Source organism: Theropithecus gelada, chromosome 7b (genome assembly GCF_003255815.1).
Source record: "Theropithecus gelada isolate Dixy chromosome 7b, Tgel_1.0, whole genome shotgun sequence".
NCBI classification, from domain to species: Eukaryota; Metazoa; Chordata; class Mammalia; order Primates; family Cercopithecidae; genus Theropithecus; species Theropithecus gelada.
The window spans coordinates 53062733-53081180 of record NC_037675.1 but is presented as its reverse complement, the minus strand read 5'-3'; the positions used below and the strand labels follow the sequence as shown (position 1 = coordinate 53081180).

General features: G+C 39.4%; 1 protein-coding gene and 1 non-coding gene across 7 annotated transcripts in view; both read right to left on the bottom strand.

The window, feature by feature from the left end:
* Positions 1-337: 337 nt before the first annotated feature.
* FRMD6 (FERM domain containing 6) overlaps positions 338-18448 on the bottom strand; it is a 247698-nt gene continuing 229587 nt past the window's right edge. For 5 of the 6 annotated variants that reach the window (XM_025391788.1, XM_025391785.1, XM_025391786.1 and 2 more), the window contains 5 exons: positions 15579-15753; positions 10626-10961; positions 9100-9231; positions 5249-5340; positions 338-3345 (listed from right to left, as the gene is read on the bottom strand). In XM_025391788.1, coding sequence (XP_025247573.1) covers positions 3061-3345; positions 5249-5340; positions 9100-9231; positions 10626-10961; positions 15579-15753 — 1020 coding nt within the window. In that variant the 3' untranslated portion in view covers positions 338-3060. Of the gene's footprint in view, positions 3346-5248; positions 5341-9099; positions 9232-10625; positions 10962-13716; positions 13820-15578; positions 15754-18448 lie in introns of those variants that run through there. The other variant, XM_025391789.1, reaches the window with a different exon arrangement.
* Positions 6955-7061, bottom strand: LOC112629662. The gene has a single exon (XR_003120739.1). It is a non-coding gene; the product is annotated as a U6 spliceosomal RNA (small nuclear RNA).

The window sequence follows — 18448 nt, the reverse complement described above, 5'->3', positions numbered from 1 at the left end:
CCCATAATTTGGACTCAACAGTGGCTGACTACCACAACCTCCTGGAAGCTTGATTCCTTCACATCTGCAACTAAGAAGAATAGTACCTGCCTTATGGGGATATGAGCATTAAATGACTGAACACATGAACTCTGAATACACGTGAAACTGGGTCTGGCACATGGTAGTGCTCAGCATCAGCTATTACCATCATCACCACCAGGACTGTTTTGCTTGGAATTCTATCACATGGAATCTTGTTGTCCTTCACTGTGCTCCATTACGGCAAAGAACATGAAGAAAACACTGTCACTCCTTAGTGCTTCTTGCTGGAGAGCTCTAATAATCAAAAAGGCAATTTAAAGGCAAAAAAGTAACTTTATTGACTGCTAAACTTACCATGAAACATCTATAAGAAATAATTACAAAATAATGCGGGTTTTTTTTTTACATACTTTTGGTATCATCTTGATATGATGATCCTTTCACAGAAAGGATTATTTACAGTTTATGTAGATATAAAGCTCACTGTTGCAAATACAAATGTAGATGTGCAGAGGCAATATACACCAAACGGGTATACTGACAAGCGATAGATGTGTAAGAAATGCAGAATAAATAACAGCTTTATAGTTTTCTTCTTTTTATTTTTAAAAACAATTTCCAAATACAAAATATGGATTATTCAAAGTGGATTTTTCATATACATATATATAATTCTGCTGCAAACAGTGGATCAAAAAGCAAAAGTGTTCTTAGCATGATTCATCTTTGAAAACCCATAGGACTATTCATAAATCCAATTAGAAAGAGCGTGTGCAAAACCACCAACAATGTCAGCAAAACCTTAAAGATCTGATTTTGGTTGAAGTAGAAAGAAAATAAAGTATAAAGCAGTACCTGTTTACAGTAATTAAATATGTTTTTTCTTTATCTTTCTTTCTTAAATATGTCTTTTTTTTTAATGTTTGCAAGAAACTCCAAGGGCTAAGGAAATGCACTGCATTATGATCTGGGCTCCTTAGAATACAAACCTCACCAGGCTTAAGCATCATCCATAAGAAATGGTGGATTACTTAATGACTTGTAAGTAAAACAGTCATTAAATGATCCTTTCATACTTTAATCCTTTTATGCAGAGACTGAGATACCTCCATACATTCCAATATCTACAACTTTGGTTCTATTAAAGTATTTGATAAAAGCAAAATAATTTTGACCACAGAACTCTACGGAACTTTTTTTCCTTTTAAAGTGTCAGGTGAACCTAACGTGATGAGGCAATGTTGCCTACACATCCGCGACCCAGCACGGGAGGGGCAGCACAGGCGGGGCATGTTCCAGCTCACCCTTTGTTGTAATAATACTGACTCCCAGCCATGGGTAACACTGCTTATGTTCCGCTGTACCCTACATCTATTTCGTTACCTGAAAACATAATTTTGTATAAAAATATGATTGTTTCTTTAGAAAATAATATATAGCTTTTTTAATAAAACCTGGCAGATAGAAAAAAATGGTATATCAAAATATGGTAAACAAATGTTGTAAAATACTAAATCATTAAAAATATCTTATAGAAAGACATTGTGCTCTGAAGTTCTCTCCTGAAGTGTGAGCAACGTTTTTACTGTACATCAAAAGATAGATAAGTTCACTCCCCTGACTTGGTTTCATTATATATTGTAACAGCAGCACAGCAGGTAACTGTCTTAAAAATGGCCCTTTCTCATACACTACGTCTTCTGTACACTTTTACTTCAAAATTAACAAAAGACACCCCCAGGATGAGTGGTTTTCAACTCTGTTGCATATTAGCTCCATCTGGAGAACTTTAAAGGAAAAGGCAATTCTACCTGGGTCCCGCCACAAGAGAATGATGTACTCTGTCTGGTGGGAGACTCAGTCATTATTTCTTAAAAGCTCCCCTGCCAAATTCTGTTATACAATCAGTGCTGAGAATCATGGCCAAAGGCACATGAGGGAACAGTCATTCTGAACTCTACATGTATCAACTGATGTCTGCAGGTATCACTCACTCAGTGACACATTCTCAATCTTAAGGAATTCCATCTATAAAAGATAGTCATGGAAGCCAAAATGAAGACATAGTGAGCTTGAAACACATATAAACATACACAATCCCATGTATTTATATATGTATAATATATACATAGAGAATTTTGGTTAGGCAGAAACTAGCATTGCCATAATTTGTTCTTGATAATTAAACAAATAAAGCATCACCAAGCACCAACGTTTTCTAAGACATTTTCCACAGTTTTAACAGACACTGGTTTTGTAAACTCCACAGAATGCATTACAACATGAATATAATTCATCTGTTACTTGGATGTGGAACTCCACTGAATCCTGGAGCTTTCTGGAAGACCACAGAAGAGGACATGGCACTGAGCGGGGTGAAGGAGTCACAGACACCACAGCACGCACTTCTGGTTTTCTGCTTATTGCTTAATTCATGTCTTGACTGCACAGGTGCTTCTGTCACGTATGTATCTTTGGCTTGCTACAACCTCATGATTTTGACCACTCCATCAGTGTTCACTCTGGGACAGCCTCAGGGAGGAAGCAATGGGTATACAGAGCAACCGTCTCTCTGTTAAAAGAAGAGAGAATCTTCCCTCTTTCCTCTCCCATACCATGAGCATTTTATGAGGGAATGGTGAAAAATTTACAAGCAAACAAATAAATCTAACATCATTCACGTGATAAAAAAGATGTGATGTTGCATGTAACTGAACTAAAAAGCATCAGATGAGCAAACACACCACACTCCAATATTCTGAAGGCTTTGCAATCAGTAAAGCGCATTTCCTTCTGAAGGATCAGTGAACTTCCGGGCACTTGTCTTGCTGTACATTTTCTGTAGTTCTTTCACTTCTGTGTAATACTTAAAGTGCAGTTGTTCCAAGGCTTTTGTTTCCATCATCACAAATATTATAAAGAAAGAGCTATGTTTAGGGTGAAGAAGATATGGCACAAGTAATATGTAAAGAACCCATGACTTTCGCATCCTCTAGCAAACAGTAAGCTGCCTGTACAGCTGCACACAGACGGACTTTATACAACAAACTCTGGAACTTCATCATGAGTGAGATCCAGAGAAAAGTATTTGCTGGTTCTTTTGACTGGAAAAGCATCTTGGATGTTGATGCACTGCTGGGCCAAGCAACTGTTGCAATAGAGACCTTCCTCATCCAGTTCATGGCCACATCCAAAGGTGTAACTCTGAGCAGTGTCCTGACACAGACCTGCAATGCGCAGGAAGTCTTTCTGGTAAAGTCGGATGTCATCAAGGCTCAAGCTGTGTCGATCGGTGGAGGTCTTTGGTTTCCGACATATAGTCTGCAAGATAAGGGAAGGTTGAAACAACTTTATAGACTAAAGGGAAAGGTTAGAATATCTGCCTTGTAAAGAGAGATGCCACAGAACCACAAAAGGTCAAGTAATCCTTACATGTTAGAAAGTGGTTTCCAATCTGTGGTTTCTGGGCCCTATGAGGAAATATATCATCACCACCACCTCCACCAGTAATAATAGCAGCTAACATTTACCGAGTAATTACTATGTTCCAGACCCTGACATAAATACTCGGCATGTATTAACTCATTCAATCTTCCTAACAGTCCTAGGAAGCAGGCACTATCATTCTCCTCATTTTACAGATAAATAATCCAAAACACAGAGGTGCAAATACAACAGAAATCCAACTATCCCTAGCATTTCAGAAATCAAGTAATTATCTTGAAATAAGGTCGTATAGGTAAAGACATGGTTTCTTTGTGTTTTTGTTTTTTTTTTTTTTCCACTAGGATATGGCAATTCAATGTGGCAACACTTTTAGGCCAAGGTCTGTTATTATTTTAATAAGAAATGGGAAAATAAACCAATTATCAAGAAACACAGTTTTGCTCTTTAAAAGCCCAGAATTCTTGGGTTGAATATAAAGGGTCCTTGGTGCTGGGTCGGATACAGGGCGTTCTTGGTGCTGAAGAGGCTGGGAGGCAGGCACCAAGACTAAGTTCCCGAACACGGGGCTGGGGGCGGGGTTCTGCCAAATGCTGTACACAGCGGGGGGCAGACTTTTTTATTAACCCAAGAGGTGGTATTAGAAATAGGTTAAAAATGATTCCGATAATTACATGAATGGAAGGCATATAATAGTTCATTTAAGGAAACCAGGCATTATATCTTTAAATTTTGCTGCTTACCACCACAAAGGACAACCTTGTTAGAATAAGATACAATTTCTGCTAGAGGCAAAAGTTCCAGAAGCACATTTTACTAGGAAGTGTCACATCTGAGTGACTCCTTGTGCCGATGCAGTCTTCCCAGGCTCCAATGGGATTTCACACATAGAATCATCTGGTCACCCCCACAGACTCTCAAGGAAGGCACACAATGTTCTCCCCACAGTGTGGGTGTGGAATCTGACTATCAGCTGTGCCCCAGAAACATCTATTAAGAGTAGATTACTCATTGGAGTTTTCAGAAAAATATTTCATAAACATCATTTTCACATTATGGTTACTTCAATGGAAGTAAGAGAAAGAAAAGACAAATGAGAAAAAAAGGGAGGAAAGAGGAGGAGAAAAGTAGGGGACAAGGACAGCCAGAATGCAAATGAGAAAAGAGAAACATACACAGAAGGGAAAAAAACAAGACACAAAGAGAGCCCAAGAAAGAAAGGCAGGAGGGAGGATGTGCTCAGGAAGTAGGGCCATTAGTCACACATTACATCCAAATCCTGAAACCATTTCAGGGTATTTTATCTATATCGCTGGACGTTTAATAGTTTAACCAACGATCACAGGTTGTCAAATGCTCTAGGCTCAGCATACTTTGAAAATTCAATCTGAATGGAATCACTAGAGTGTGGAAACATGTCTGCCAGAACACCCTGACAAAAAATATTCTTCTCCCAGGTTGAGGACAAGTAACACACACACAGACACGTGCACGTGCACACGTGGTTCGACGGAAGCCCGAGGACCAGAGGCTTCCCAACCATATAAAGTGTGAAGCAAAATATATAATTACCTAAGTAAAAATCAACTCAAAGATAAGCAGAACTAGCAAATAAGATGGAAATAAATTCAGAATAAAGCTAGAATGTATGTATCTAGGAAGGATCATTTCCTTAGGGTTTTTAATTTTTGCTCATCTGTATAAATGTAAGTATAAGTTACTACCTAAAATTTTCTATAACTTCATTTTCCTAATTGATATTTTTCAATTCCTTTAATACCTGTGGAAGAGAATCAGTACTCTGGCCACGAAGCTTAACAACCGTTTCTGAAGAGCTTGAGGTGGAAGACCCAATTTCTTTCACAATCAACCCTGAAATAAAACATAGAGATAGAAACAATAAATACTTCAAATTATTCAAGCCTCTTGCCATATATTCTGACATATTGCCATCAGGAATGAAAAATCAAATATTAACCATTACCAAAAAGTTTCACTGTGACTCTTTGGTGGCAGACAACCAGGACAGCCCACACTCTCTCTCATCTTACAGTAAATAGAGATTAATGAGTCAATGTAGAGTTAGAGTGTAGAAAGATGTTTAGAGTCTGAATTTTCTAAAACTTCTAATTAAGCTATTTATAATGACGTTACAGACAAGAAGCAAAGACTATTGGTGTAAAGCCGCCTCTTTACTGCATCTCATAAAGCTTCCCCTCCTCCCCTTTCTATATAGCAGCAACATTAAACTTAACCCTTACTGAACGCACACCTTCCAGATTTGGTTCGGCTTGGATGTATACTGGTGAATTGTAGGGGCTCTGGCCTCTGAAGTCAGACAGATCTGGCTGGATCCTGGCCCAGACAACTAATTAGCCATGTATCCTGGCCAGTTACTTAGCCTCCCAGTGTCTCAATCTCCTTCTCGTATAAAATCGGGCCAATAACAGCACCTGCCCGCTAGTTTTAATGACAATTACACAGTGAATGCATAAAAGGGTAAGGTACAGAGACTATACATGGATACACTCAGTTCACGGCAGCTCTTTTTGGGTGATGGGATACTTGGCACATACCTCCTGCAGCAGATCCCCCCGGCAGGAGACAAACTGGGAGGCCATAGTGAAAATTCAGTACTGGGTCTTTAAGAACAACAGAGCCCCTAACCTAACCACCTGAGCACTCAGTGGAAACCCACAAAAATTTCAGAAGCAGAAATCCAGGGCTGACATTTCCCTACGTGACCGGCATATGAGTGAAGCATTGAGTAGAAACATGTCTCAGAAGTTAAAATTACCAATAAGAACTAGAAGTATAAGTGAACACCGCTGAAATTTTTCTTGCCAATGAATGAAGCAAGTGTACTACAGGTCAAACCCTAGATCCATAAAGCCAAATGGCTTCTTAAAAAAACAAAAACAAAAACAAAAAACCTTAAGTAATGTGATTCTTATTCAACTACTGCTAGTAGTCTACAGAATGACTTGTGTTCTATCCCTTAACTCTTTAGAAACATCTCATAATGACTCAGGGTCTAGCACATGCCATAAATATATTAAGCATTCAATAATTAGTTCAATTGAAACATGAAATATGAAGACATTCCTGGTTTACAAGTAGACACTTTAAAAACTCAGGGGATACTCATGTTTTAGGGTTTAGTACAAATTGCTTTAGGAGAGGATCTAGAATGATCTTTATCTTCTAAAGAGCATTAAACCTTTAAACAAATCATCATAGAGACATGTGGACTTGTGCACTGGTTGGCAAATGGCATGGTTCCTTTTGAATTTCCTGGTAAATGTGCCCGTGGCTATCATGCCTGTAAAGAGTCTTCTCCAAATCCAGATCCACCACTGAAAAAGTAAGTACCAAGCTGGTGCTCAAAACACTTAACCAACTCCTATCACACTCTATAAGAATGAAAGACAGAGTGGTATACTTCATCACTACTCAATCTTAGCTGAGTGTTCTTTTTTCTTTTGGAAAGATACGGAACGCTTCACAAATTTGCATGTCATCCTTGCAGAGGGGCCATGCTAATCTTCTCTGTATCACTGCAACTTTAGTGTATGTGCTGCCAGGGCGAGTACTTAGCTGAATATTTTATAAGCAATGTTTAACTGCTCAGATTATAGAGAATTTAGAAAACTAAGATGACATAAGAAAGAAAATAAAATCATCTATATCTATAAACCTAACATCCAATGAAAAGGCTATTAACAGTTTTATGTTTTTTAAATACACAGATAAATATGCTTGTTTTTAATTAGATCACATTTTATATAATTTTTACTGTTTACCATAACTATCCTTCTTATGTTATTTTGTTTGAAAAATCTCAAATTTAATGGTTATATACCATATGAATAATGAATATGGTATAATTTAACCACTTGTTTTTTTTTTTTTTTGACAGAGTCTCACTCTGTTGCCCAGGATGGAGTACAGTGACGTGGTTTTGGCTCACTGCAACCTCTGCCTCCTGGGTTCAAGTGATTCTCCTGCCCCAGTCACCCTTGCAGCTGGGATTACAGGCCTGCGGCTGATTTTTTTTTTTTTTTTTTTTTGTATCTTAATAGAGATGGGGTTTCAACATGTTGGCCAGGCTGGTCTCCAATTCCTGACCTCAGGTGATCTACCCACCTCAGCCTCCCAAAGGCTGGGATTATAGGCGTTGAGCCACCGCACCTGGCCTTACCACTCGTTCTTTCATTATTTGTATAACATTTCAATAAACATTTTTTATATATAAATTTTCTTAAACAGCCAGACTTTTTACTTATATTTTATCTCTATTTAAAATTAACAGTCTTATAAAAATTAAATGCAGAAATATATAAATGCAAAGTCCAGGTCAGCTTCCCTCATACCTCCCTTCCCAGAGACACTGTGGCATACACTGTTTTTAGACCATTTCCTTTCCACAAACATATATACATAGAGCTATATACGTGGACCTATAATGTGCATATAATTGTGAATTTAGATTTAATTTAAATTAAAATGTAATTGTAAAGAGAAAATTCAATATCATAAAGCAAATGGGCAAAAAGGGGCAAAGTTTGGTATATGAACTCTAAGCATGTTTAGAGTAAGCAGCCTAATGAGTCAGCGCTGGTCAGAGAGATGATTCTCTGCAGCCACAGACAGGTCTGGGAAGCCAGGGTTCTGTCGGGTTAGCAAACAGAATCCTGAAATAAAAGATGTCTCCTGCTCTTGAAGACTAAGTGCCAGGATGGTAGTGACTGTGTATTGCTCTGGTTCCTCTCTGATTTCCAATGCCTGGCACCTGGAGGAAGAGACTCAATGAACATCAGGAGGTATGGATCTGCCAGAGCAGGGACAGGCTACCCCAGTCGGGCCCTTCATTCAACGAAAGCTGGAAGGGGCCATTTCAATAGTGCTCGTTCCTGAGGCATATTTCTCTAAAGAACAGACTGATTCATGATGTGTGACAAAAGCAGTTAGATGTGACTGATGTCTATAAACAAAACTCATACTGCTGCCATTTTTTAAAGATAGTATCTTACATGTGACAGAAATATATACTGTGTATTATATAACTATAATAGGATTAGAGTGAATGCATGTTTTCTAGAAGAATTCATACAAATACGGAATTTAAGAGTGTCTTTTTAGGTCAACCTGTTTTGACATTTGTCCTCCCAGACTCCTCTACCAGTATAACACAGTGGGGAAACAACAACAACAAACAAAGACCTGGAGGCCTGCTTCTGTTTCTAGCCATGCAGGATTTGTCCTCTTTGAACTATAGGTTAACTCATCTGTAAAAAGGAGGCCAGACTGAAGGGGTCTACAAGGCCTTCCAGATACATTACATGATTCTCGACACAGCATAACATAAAGAGAACCCTATTGCACAACTACCTTTTGTCCAAAGCATGGAGCAGAAACGCTAATTCCCAATCCTGGGTGTTTCTCCTCTTCCCTTCCTTCCACAGAAGGCACAGGATCCTGCAGTTTACAATACTGACCTGAAGAGCCTCTTAGTGCAGTCCAGTCTCTGATCGAGAGCCCCCAGCTCACCCTTTCTATTTTCTGAGGCACGTGTTTTTCAGTCCTGGATAACCCGCTGCCAAGGAAGAATAACTTCCTGTAAGAGCTCACCCGAGTGTCCGTTCAGCTTCCGTGACATGAGCATGTCCTCCGTGATATAGATGCACATGTCTGGGCTGACTTCCAGAGGCTCTTCATTCATCTGCTCCAGATCCCGGGGGTCATCAACCAACATCTCTATTTCTGACACAGAAGAAGGAAACGACAGTTAATAACAAAAAGGGAAATGACCATCATAATATACGACCATATTTTGAGGGTGGCTATGTAATTATTCATATTTGAAAATAAATTTGCTAATGAGACTCCAATAGGAAACTCCAGAGACCATTTTCAACAGGTGCTACTCTCTCTCTCTTTCTGAGACGAAGTCTCACTCTGTCACCAGGCTGGAGTGCAGTGGTGTGATCTCCACTCACTGCAACCTCCACCTCCTGGATTCAAGCGATGCTCCTGCCTTAGCCTCCCAAGTAGCTGCGATTACAGGCACATGCCACCATGCCCAGCTAATTTTTGTATTTCTAGCAGAGATGAGGTTTCACCATGTTGGCCAGAATGGTCTTGATCTCTTGACTTCATGATCCGCCTGCCTCGGCCTCCCAAAGTGCTGGGATTACAAGCATGAGCCACCGCGCCCAGCCTACTTGTTCTTTCTTACAGGACTGCTGCATCACCTACATATTTTCTAATACTATAATTTGCCAATTATTCTGTATTTTTTTAAGAAGAAAAACTACACTACCTTGCTGCAATGACAAAGGGCAAACCGAAACTGATGGGCCCTTTGCCTGATGCCAAAGCAAGGCTCACTGACACAGGCAGATGAGCAGTTCACAAAGCCCCCATGTCCATAGCTGCTTACTCTCAAGGGCACTCAGTGACTTGAGATCCACACAAATTCTACAGAAACCAAACAGACGGTCTGCACTTTTCTTCAACTGAGTCTATCGTTTCCCTTAAGCCTGAATGCTACAGCACTTATTTGAGAGGGGAAAATAATATAAAAGAGGGCCACAAATGTTAAATTTGGCTGAGATAAGCCATAGGATTCATCTTATCTCCTTAACACGCAGTAAGTTCCTATCAGCCAGGTGCTATATTTCTTTTATCCTCTCTATAGTTCTGGTTACATGGGAGGCGCTTAAGAAAAACATTACTAAGTAACTCAATGGTGTGGACTCCAATTTTTATTTTGTGGGGGAGGTCCAGAAGTTCAAGATGTTTCTGTCACCATCACTGCACTCCACTGTGTCGTCCTAACTACTGTTTTATTTAATCTGGGAATTAGAAATACAGACACAATGGCTGCAGGACTAATCTCCAATCTACTTCATAGAAACAGCTAAGACTTTGAGTCCACAACCATCCAATCTTGTGGCCACAAAGGATCACAACTAGAGGGATGTTTTGTTCACAGCCAAACACAAGCAATTCAACCAAGTCACTGGGGAAGACAAGACAGCTCTTCCACCGTATTACTACTGCCTAACGTTGCTCTCCAGACACCAGCTCTGTAGAACCAATGCTTGAAAAAACTGGGAGACTAAACAGAGAGCCAGTGAGGACAGCACTGTTACCATCGTCCTGCGAGTCCTCTTCCAGCCGGTCTTTGCCGCCACTCTCCACCCCTGAGGTGTGGGAGCTGCCATGACTGGTCATTGAGCTGCAGGTTTTCAGCTTGCGGTGGATGGCACTGCTGGAGTAGCTGTCTTCTGGCCCCGTGTCCCGGGGCTTGGTGTCTGCCTCAATGCCCGAGGTGTGGGAACTGCTGTGGCTGGTGGTGGAATGACGGGACAGGCGCTTGTGCTTCATGCTGCCCGCGCTGCTCCCGCTGGCCCGCGATCGTTTTTCCAGCTGGTCCATGTCGAGGTCCAGGTTGTCACTGATGTAAGATTCCCGGTACTGCTTCTTCTCTGTGTGGTGGGGAACACAGCTCATTATTACATCAACCAAGACAGAAGGAACGGCTGGTGAGCTTAAGTGACTCATCAGGCCAAGAACAAGGATAACTTGAAGTTCAGAATCTAGTGACTGGAAAGTAGTAATAATTTAGATAGGAATTTGACTTCAGAAGACTGAAAAATGACTAAAAACCAGTGCAACAGATTTGAGGGGGATATTTAAATTACTCAGTTTTTTTAAAGATTCAAGCAGTATAAGAAGAGCGGTATTTAAAGTGTAGTTACAGACCACTTCTTGTCTGCAAATTTATTGGTCCACAGTGAAATAAGTTCAGTGAGTGATATGAACATTTAGAAACTTCCAGAGCTTTGTGACATTGCCATGACAGCCACCAATGTGATTTTGTATTTTGCGAAAGTATCCACAGCATATTAAATATTTTAAAAATCTGGCCCTTTTCTGCAGATAATTTCAGAAGCACTGCTCTAGAAGACTACTTAATAAATATAATTATGCTAATTGCCATTCATTTTATTTGTTCATCTGTTCAATTTGTTCCATTGTTAGCTTAGCTCTAGCTGTTGAATACAATTTAATATAAAACTATTCTTCTGAGAATTTCTTGTGAAGATTCTAAAATTTGGATTTTCATTAATATAAGATTGATTTTCTCCACTTAGGCTGAATTAGTGAGGTTTTATCATCTACTTAGAAAATACCAGTAATCACTACTGGTTTGATGATTTCCAACTCTGACTGGTAAAGCTGTTCTTTGATTTAACATGTCAGTGCTGTTCTTGAACGCAATCAAAAACACAACACTGTAAAGTCTCTTTTATTACATACTAAACTAACCATTCCATTAAGGCACAAAGTTACAACCCAGCTGCCAGTTACAACTTGACTGACACAAAAATATTATTTTTGTCTTTTAGGTCAGAAATGTAAAACAAGGAAGAAGTTTAGATTCCTTGCCTTTTTAATACTGGTGAGAAATAATACAATACAACAATGTCAAAAAGGGAGAGTGTCCTTATACAATACAACAATGTCAAAAAGGGAGAGTGTATTTGGGGACTGTTAAGTTGATCTAATTTTAGAAACTGCTAACTAGTAGACTAATTGGGTTCTCAGGGGCCTGTTAATGGATTTGAATTGTCTTGTTTCTTGGTTAAGTGAAAATACTTGCATGCCTGATGTCTGAATCCAGCTCAGAAGTATAATCATCACAGGGTCCCCAGAGAGAAAATGGGCAGCAGGAGAAAGAAAAGATGCGCCTTCTAGGATGCAAAATGCAAAAAAATGCTTGGAGAAGGCTATGTGCACATTTCCAGGTTCCAGCCCATTCACATCTTTCTAAGGAACTGGCTGAAACACAAAGATGAGTATGTGCTGCTACAGAGAAAGCAGGCTGAAACCAGACACCAGAGCTCCACACACACATCATCACAACAAAAATGCATCCAGGGACAACTTGTCATTCAGGGAGCAGACTGGGGCCTAACAATCCCCATCTTCTGAATCAGCAGGTGTGAGATGAAGGTGGACAGCCAAAGCAGTTTGCAAAAATTACCGTAGTTCCTATTCACTGTGGTTTCACAGTAATAGCCATGTGGCCCTTGGATGAGTGGTAAGTGAAGAGAAAAAAGTAAAAGTCTGTAAGTTGTTGGAGTTCCATTGTTCTAAAATAATTAGGAACTGTGGACCTAATCATTTAAAAGCTTTTCTGCATCTTTACATATAGCCTTTTTACTCCCAACTTCCTGATAGAGGTCAGTATGGTTCCTCTATACTCACTAGTATACTAATGAGTATACAAGTACTTGCCAGCCTGTTTTCTAACTATTCCTGACTACATGTTAGCATGGCTTGGGTGTTCCACATGGCTGGCTTCTGTTCCCTCCCTAGTGCTGTATCACACCCTTTCCAGACATTTAAGAAGCTTCACACCGTTCAGTTACAAACTGAGAGAAACATTAAATAATTCTGAAATGTTGTCTAAGAAATGTAAAATGCAGCCTCTCATCCACCTAATAATCACTGGTGTCAACAGTACAGATCATTAATATGCCTGTGCTCTTTTTACTCCCCCTGTTGTAAAAGATCAGAGACAATGAGGTTTTTCATACACTATTTTAGAAAATAATGCAGTAAATGTGACTACTTATTCCTAAGAATAAGCTCCAGCTCTTGAATAAAGTTAGGCTTAAACATTTTTTTTAATGATGCGAGGCATGTTTTTCTTTCTCTTCTAAACCCTATAGAAAAATCCTTGTGATCATTTTCTACTAAAATGCTAACATAGTGTTTCAGACAAAGTGACACTAAATAAAATTAAGAAAAACACAGACTCTTTTTATACTGTTTTTTGCTAAACTAATGCCCAAAAAAGGGCTTTTCATGTTAAAATGACAGAGCCCTTAAATGGGGGTGAGATCATTGGATTCAGGCCAAAGTTGACCCAGAGAAACTTAATTTCAGGCCGTTTTCAGACCTGAAAAACCTCTAAGTAGAAGAAACTAAGTATGTGTCATTCCTTCATTCCTCTACTGCTATGGTTTGAATATCTGTTCCCTCCTAAACTCAGGTTGAAATCTAATTGCTATCATAAATCATATGCATCATATATCATAGTAGTAAGATGTGGGAGTTTAAAGAGATGATTAGATCATGAGAGATCTGCTTTTGTGAATGGGTTAGTGCCATTATTGCAGCAGTGGGTTCATTATGAGAGGGGGAGCTTGGCCCCCTTTTACTCTTTCTCACCCTCTCTTTGCCCTTCCACCTTCCACCATGGGATGAAGTAACAAGAAGGCCCTCGGTAGATGCTGGCTCCTCAATCCTGGACTTCCCAGCCTCTAGAACTGTGAGGAAACAAACTTCTGTTCTTTAGAACTTACCTAGTCTGTGGTCTTTTGTTACAGCAGCACAAAACAAACTAAGACACCTACTCACTTCAGCCTCCAAATATACTTGGTACTATGGTTGGCAATGAACAAAGCTCTCTTTGAAAACTCAAAATTCTTTGTAATTTTTACCTTAGAACCTATAGATGAAGGCCATTAATTCTTTTAGGCTCTAAAGGGATCTCTTAAGGTCATCTGAACAAAAAATATACTAAAATGCTGCAGGCAGAAGAAAGCTAATAGAACAAATCACCTTCTCAAGGTGTCATGTTAGACGTTGAGGAATGAAGCTGACTTGGCAAATTATGGGCTCTGCACCTAATTATGTCACCTATTCTCACAGGTTCTCCTGCTTCTTCATCCTCTTCCTGCCCCCATCTGAATTCCTTTTAATATTCATGTCAGCATAGGAGAGAGAGATCTGCTACACTGATGAGTTATGGTGGGGAAGAACTGGCAGTCTAGCAGCAGCGGAAGCCAATACACCTGACAGTTATACCAATTCTCTCTGAAGACACATGCAGTCTGTGGCAGACAGTGAGGAATGATTCATGTTCTAATCGCTACTAAATTACAAGAGAATTGCCAAACTGGGTCTCATTGGGATTGAGAGAGAATTTTTGAGTGAAATCAATTAGAAGCACAAACTTCTATAAGGTCTTTTGTTTATTTAAGAAAGGATGGGTATTTGTCTTGTTTCTACAGGAAAGATGAGGTCTGAGGTGTCAAAACTTGTCTCAGACATGAACCTAAAATATGAATCTTCACCCTGATATTCACACAAAAACACCGAATCCAATCTAATCAAATTACTGTTAGATATTACTACAATTTGTAAAACTAATTTTTGCAAAAAAAATCTTTGAAAGCATAAACAAAACCCCAAAGCATTTAAAAAAAAATAACAGAAGAACAAAAACCAAAAATCCAAATACGTAATGCAGTAGTTTTGAGGATTAGGGTTGGGGTGTGTTAAATGGAGGAAATCCAGGGTGCCACAACTCAAGATAAAAGGCTATCAGATTAATGTTGTAAAGTTGAAGCTAGATGTTACAGACCCTTAACACTGCCTTCTTTCCCACCCTGACTTGCTCCCCTTTTCAGGGCCCAGTACTCTGAGGCCCCAGATAGACTGCTTTATTTCATCTGCATCTCAGCAAAGCCCCCAAAGGACTAGCTGACTTCCCTCTCCTTTGTTTGGCATTCTTGCTAGACCAGACCTGGGGGCCTCCCAGTTGTCAATCGGAGGCTGGAAACACATCTGTGACCCACCTTTATTATCACTCTAACCCTAAGAAAGAATCACATTGGAAAGAATTCCAGACCACCTGTGGATAATAGCACTAAGGTGGGTCAGTGTACATACAAAGCTCTAAAATGCAGATAAAATCTGAGTTGCAGATAAACCCTTGCCCTGTGCCTTTATAAGTGGCTTTTTGCAAGGACTTTCAAGTCAGGCATGGGAAAACCGTAGAGACTGTACTTGAGAGATAGCTAAATGGAGTCACCTCAGATATTCTGAATAGGTGCTACGGTAGGTGGGGCTCAAGCCTAACCCTTTGCCTTCTGGAAATACTGAGATGTAAATAGTAATGCTGCTCTCAATCTGGAGAGTCCCAGTCCCAAAATCCAATTCTGTAGGAGTTCAAAACCCCCATTCAGAGTAAGAGGCCATGGGTGGCAAAGGTACAATGTGCTTCCACGCCCCAGACCCTGGGATACCTTCGTTTTCCTCCAGCTTCCGGATATGGCGCAGGACAGGCTGCAGATTCATATAGAGGCGGTGGCTGTTGCTCAGAAGTTGCAGGAGGTGTCTGGAGCGCATGGGGCACCCTGTGTAGTATATGAGCTTCCGGGCTGAAGGCAAGCCATCTGGCAAAATCTCAAATTTCTTACCCTTTGGAAGGAAACCATGAATCAAATTCAGGAAAAAAAATCTCTGATTTGCCAAAATCCTCTTTGTTTTCTATTTAGTAAGGAAGATTATAGATTCTGAAACGTATAAAGTTTCATTTAAAATTCCTTGCGGGATAAATTATTGTTTTCCCTTTCAAAAATGTCATAGGACAGGGGATGACCAGAAATTCAGGAAAGCATCTGGCCACAAGGGTCTGTCAGTAAACACTCACTATCCCAAACAGCTGAGGAGTGTCTTTGGTTTCTCTGGCTGGTCAGGTTATTTGTATAATGGAGAAGAGAAGGGTCCATCATAAAAGAACCATCAAATGTAATCCCAACACCCTAACGCAGCAACAAGGCGACCAATTCTAAAAAAGACTAATGTATTCAAATATTTATTGAATACTTAATATGGACCAAACACCTTCCTAGGCACTGACAAAAAAAACCAAATAGGCAGTAAATATGACAGACAAGGTTCCCACCCTCACGGAGCTATATATCCCAGCAGGAGAAAGAAACACACAAAATAATTACAGTTTATGATAAATTCTTGGAAATAAATAAATAAGGAGTTATATAGTGAACAATACAGGATACCTATTTAGGGTTTAAAAGAAATGGAAAACTTCCCTAGCTGGACATAGAGAGAGCTGGTAGTTGGAGGGATGAGATGGGAAAGAACAAGAACAGCTATCAGTAGAGATACAAGGAATCTCCTTCTTCAAGTTCGTGATCACTAAGATAAAGTCCTAAGTTGAGGGCAAGGCTTTGACAAAGTTTCTTACAGTTATGGGATATTATGAACTTTCCTAATAATGAATGGGGCAGCTGAAATACAAAAAAGAGTAATTCAGATATAATGATTCTCAGCCAGAGGGAGGAGGTAAAGCAAGGACGGAGCATATTCTAACTACACACTGAAAGTCTGTACGGAGCAGTATGGGCTTGTGTAGCCCAGATAGGGATAAGGTGGAGGTGTTTTGTTTTTTTTAAATCTCTGAGCTTTCCCTCATTTTAAAGGAACTACCAGTGGATCCCAATACTGAAATAGTAACAACTGACATTTTTTGAGCACTAAGCATGTATCCACTCATTTGATCCTCACAGCAAGTCAAGGGAGAGAGTTAATTATCCACATTTTAGAATGAAACCAAGGCACAGAGTTTATGTAACTTGCTCAAGGTCATACAGCTAGACAGGGCTGAGTTGGCTGCACGAAGCATCATCTGAGAAACTTGTCAAAATAGATTCCTCATCTCTACTCCACACCCCCTGAGTCAAAAATCTCCCAGAGGAGGAGGATGAGGCAAAAAAGGTCCTCGGATAAGGGCAATACACAAATAGATTCAGTAAGCACCAAGTCCAAGACCCTAAAAAACCCTCAATTTCATAAATGTACTTTATTATAACTTAATTTGGGGCATGAAAGGGGCAAGTGGGTCTTAATTCGCTCATTTTCAAACAGCTCAGATCCTTTCACAATTAGCTTGAAACAAAAAAGAGCCAGTTAGGAGGAGACAGGTTAGGCCCTGTGTAAGTATAAGTAAAGTGAAATCAGATTGAATTGTGCCCAAGTAATTAAAGTAATGTGAAGTCAGAAACAAATCTTTTGACTTACAGGGCAGTGTGGAGTCAATGCCCACATTCTATTTGCAATATAGCCCTTTATTTACATAGGTCATATTTCTTACAGGAGAGAAGCCCATGTCTACAAACCCTTATCTTCCTTTCTTCACGTATTTTTTTCAGTAATTTCTGAACAAAGCAGAATTATGAATTTTTTTTTTTTTTTTTTTTTTTTTTTGAGACGGAGTTGTGCTCTTGTTGCCCAGGCTGGAGTGCAATGGTGTGGTCTCGGCTCACTGCAACCTTCGCCTCTCAGGTTTGAGCGATTCTCATGCCTCAGTCTCCCGGGTAGCTGGGATTACAAGTGCCCACCACCATGCCCAAATAATTTTTGTATTTTTAGTAGAGACAGGATTTCACCATGCTGGCCAAGCTGGTCTCAAACTCCTGACCTCTGGTGATCTGCTCACCTTGACCTCCCAAAGTGCTGGGATTACAGGATTGAGCCACTGTGCCCAGCCAGAACTATGACTTTTTATGACCAAATATACACATTACTAATTCTTTGAAACCTACCAAAAAAATAGATATAACTGGCAAAGAGAGAAATATTTGGGAAAAATCAAGGCGTTGCTCTAACAAAAGAAAATGTATCATTCTCAATATTGTAAGAGTATCTTTCCCGTTAAGAATTGTAGACCTCTCTTTAAAATAATGAGTTTTAAATAGTCAAATATTAATATAAACCTCTTTTTATATAATTCTTTATTCTTTGTTCAAAAGAGGTAACTTTCAAAAGAACTGGCTAACCTCTACATGAAATATCTTCTGCAACTAGAATAACTTAGGGACATGTGCTAGGGACCAAACACAAATTAAAATTACTAACTTCTTTTGCTATAAGATTATTCACTATAAGATTCTTTGATTTTAATTTCACCACTGATATGCGTGACAATGGAATATATAGCACATGCATTAAAATACAAGAAAGCCAATTATCTTCAGAGTCAACTTCTTAAAAATTGCAGCTTTTGTGCCTAAGACAATATTGTTTAAAAACAAAAAAATTAAAAACCACAAAAATAAGTAATTAATGGGACTTTTCTTTTAAGCCAGTTATT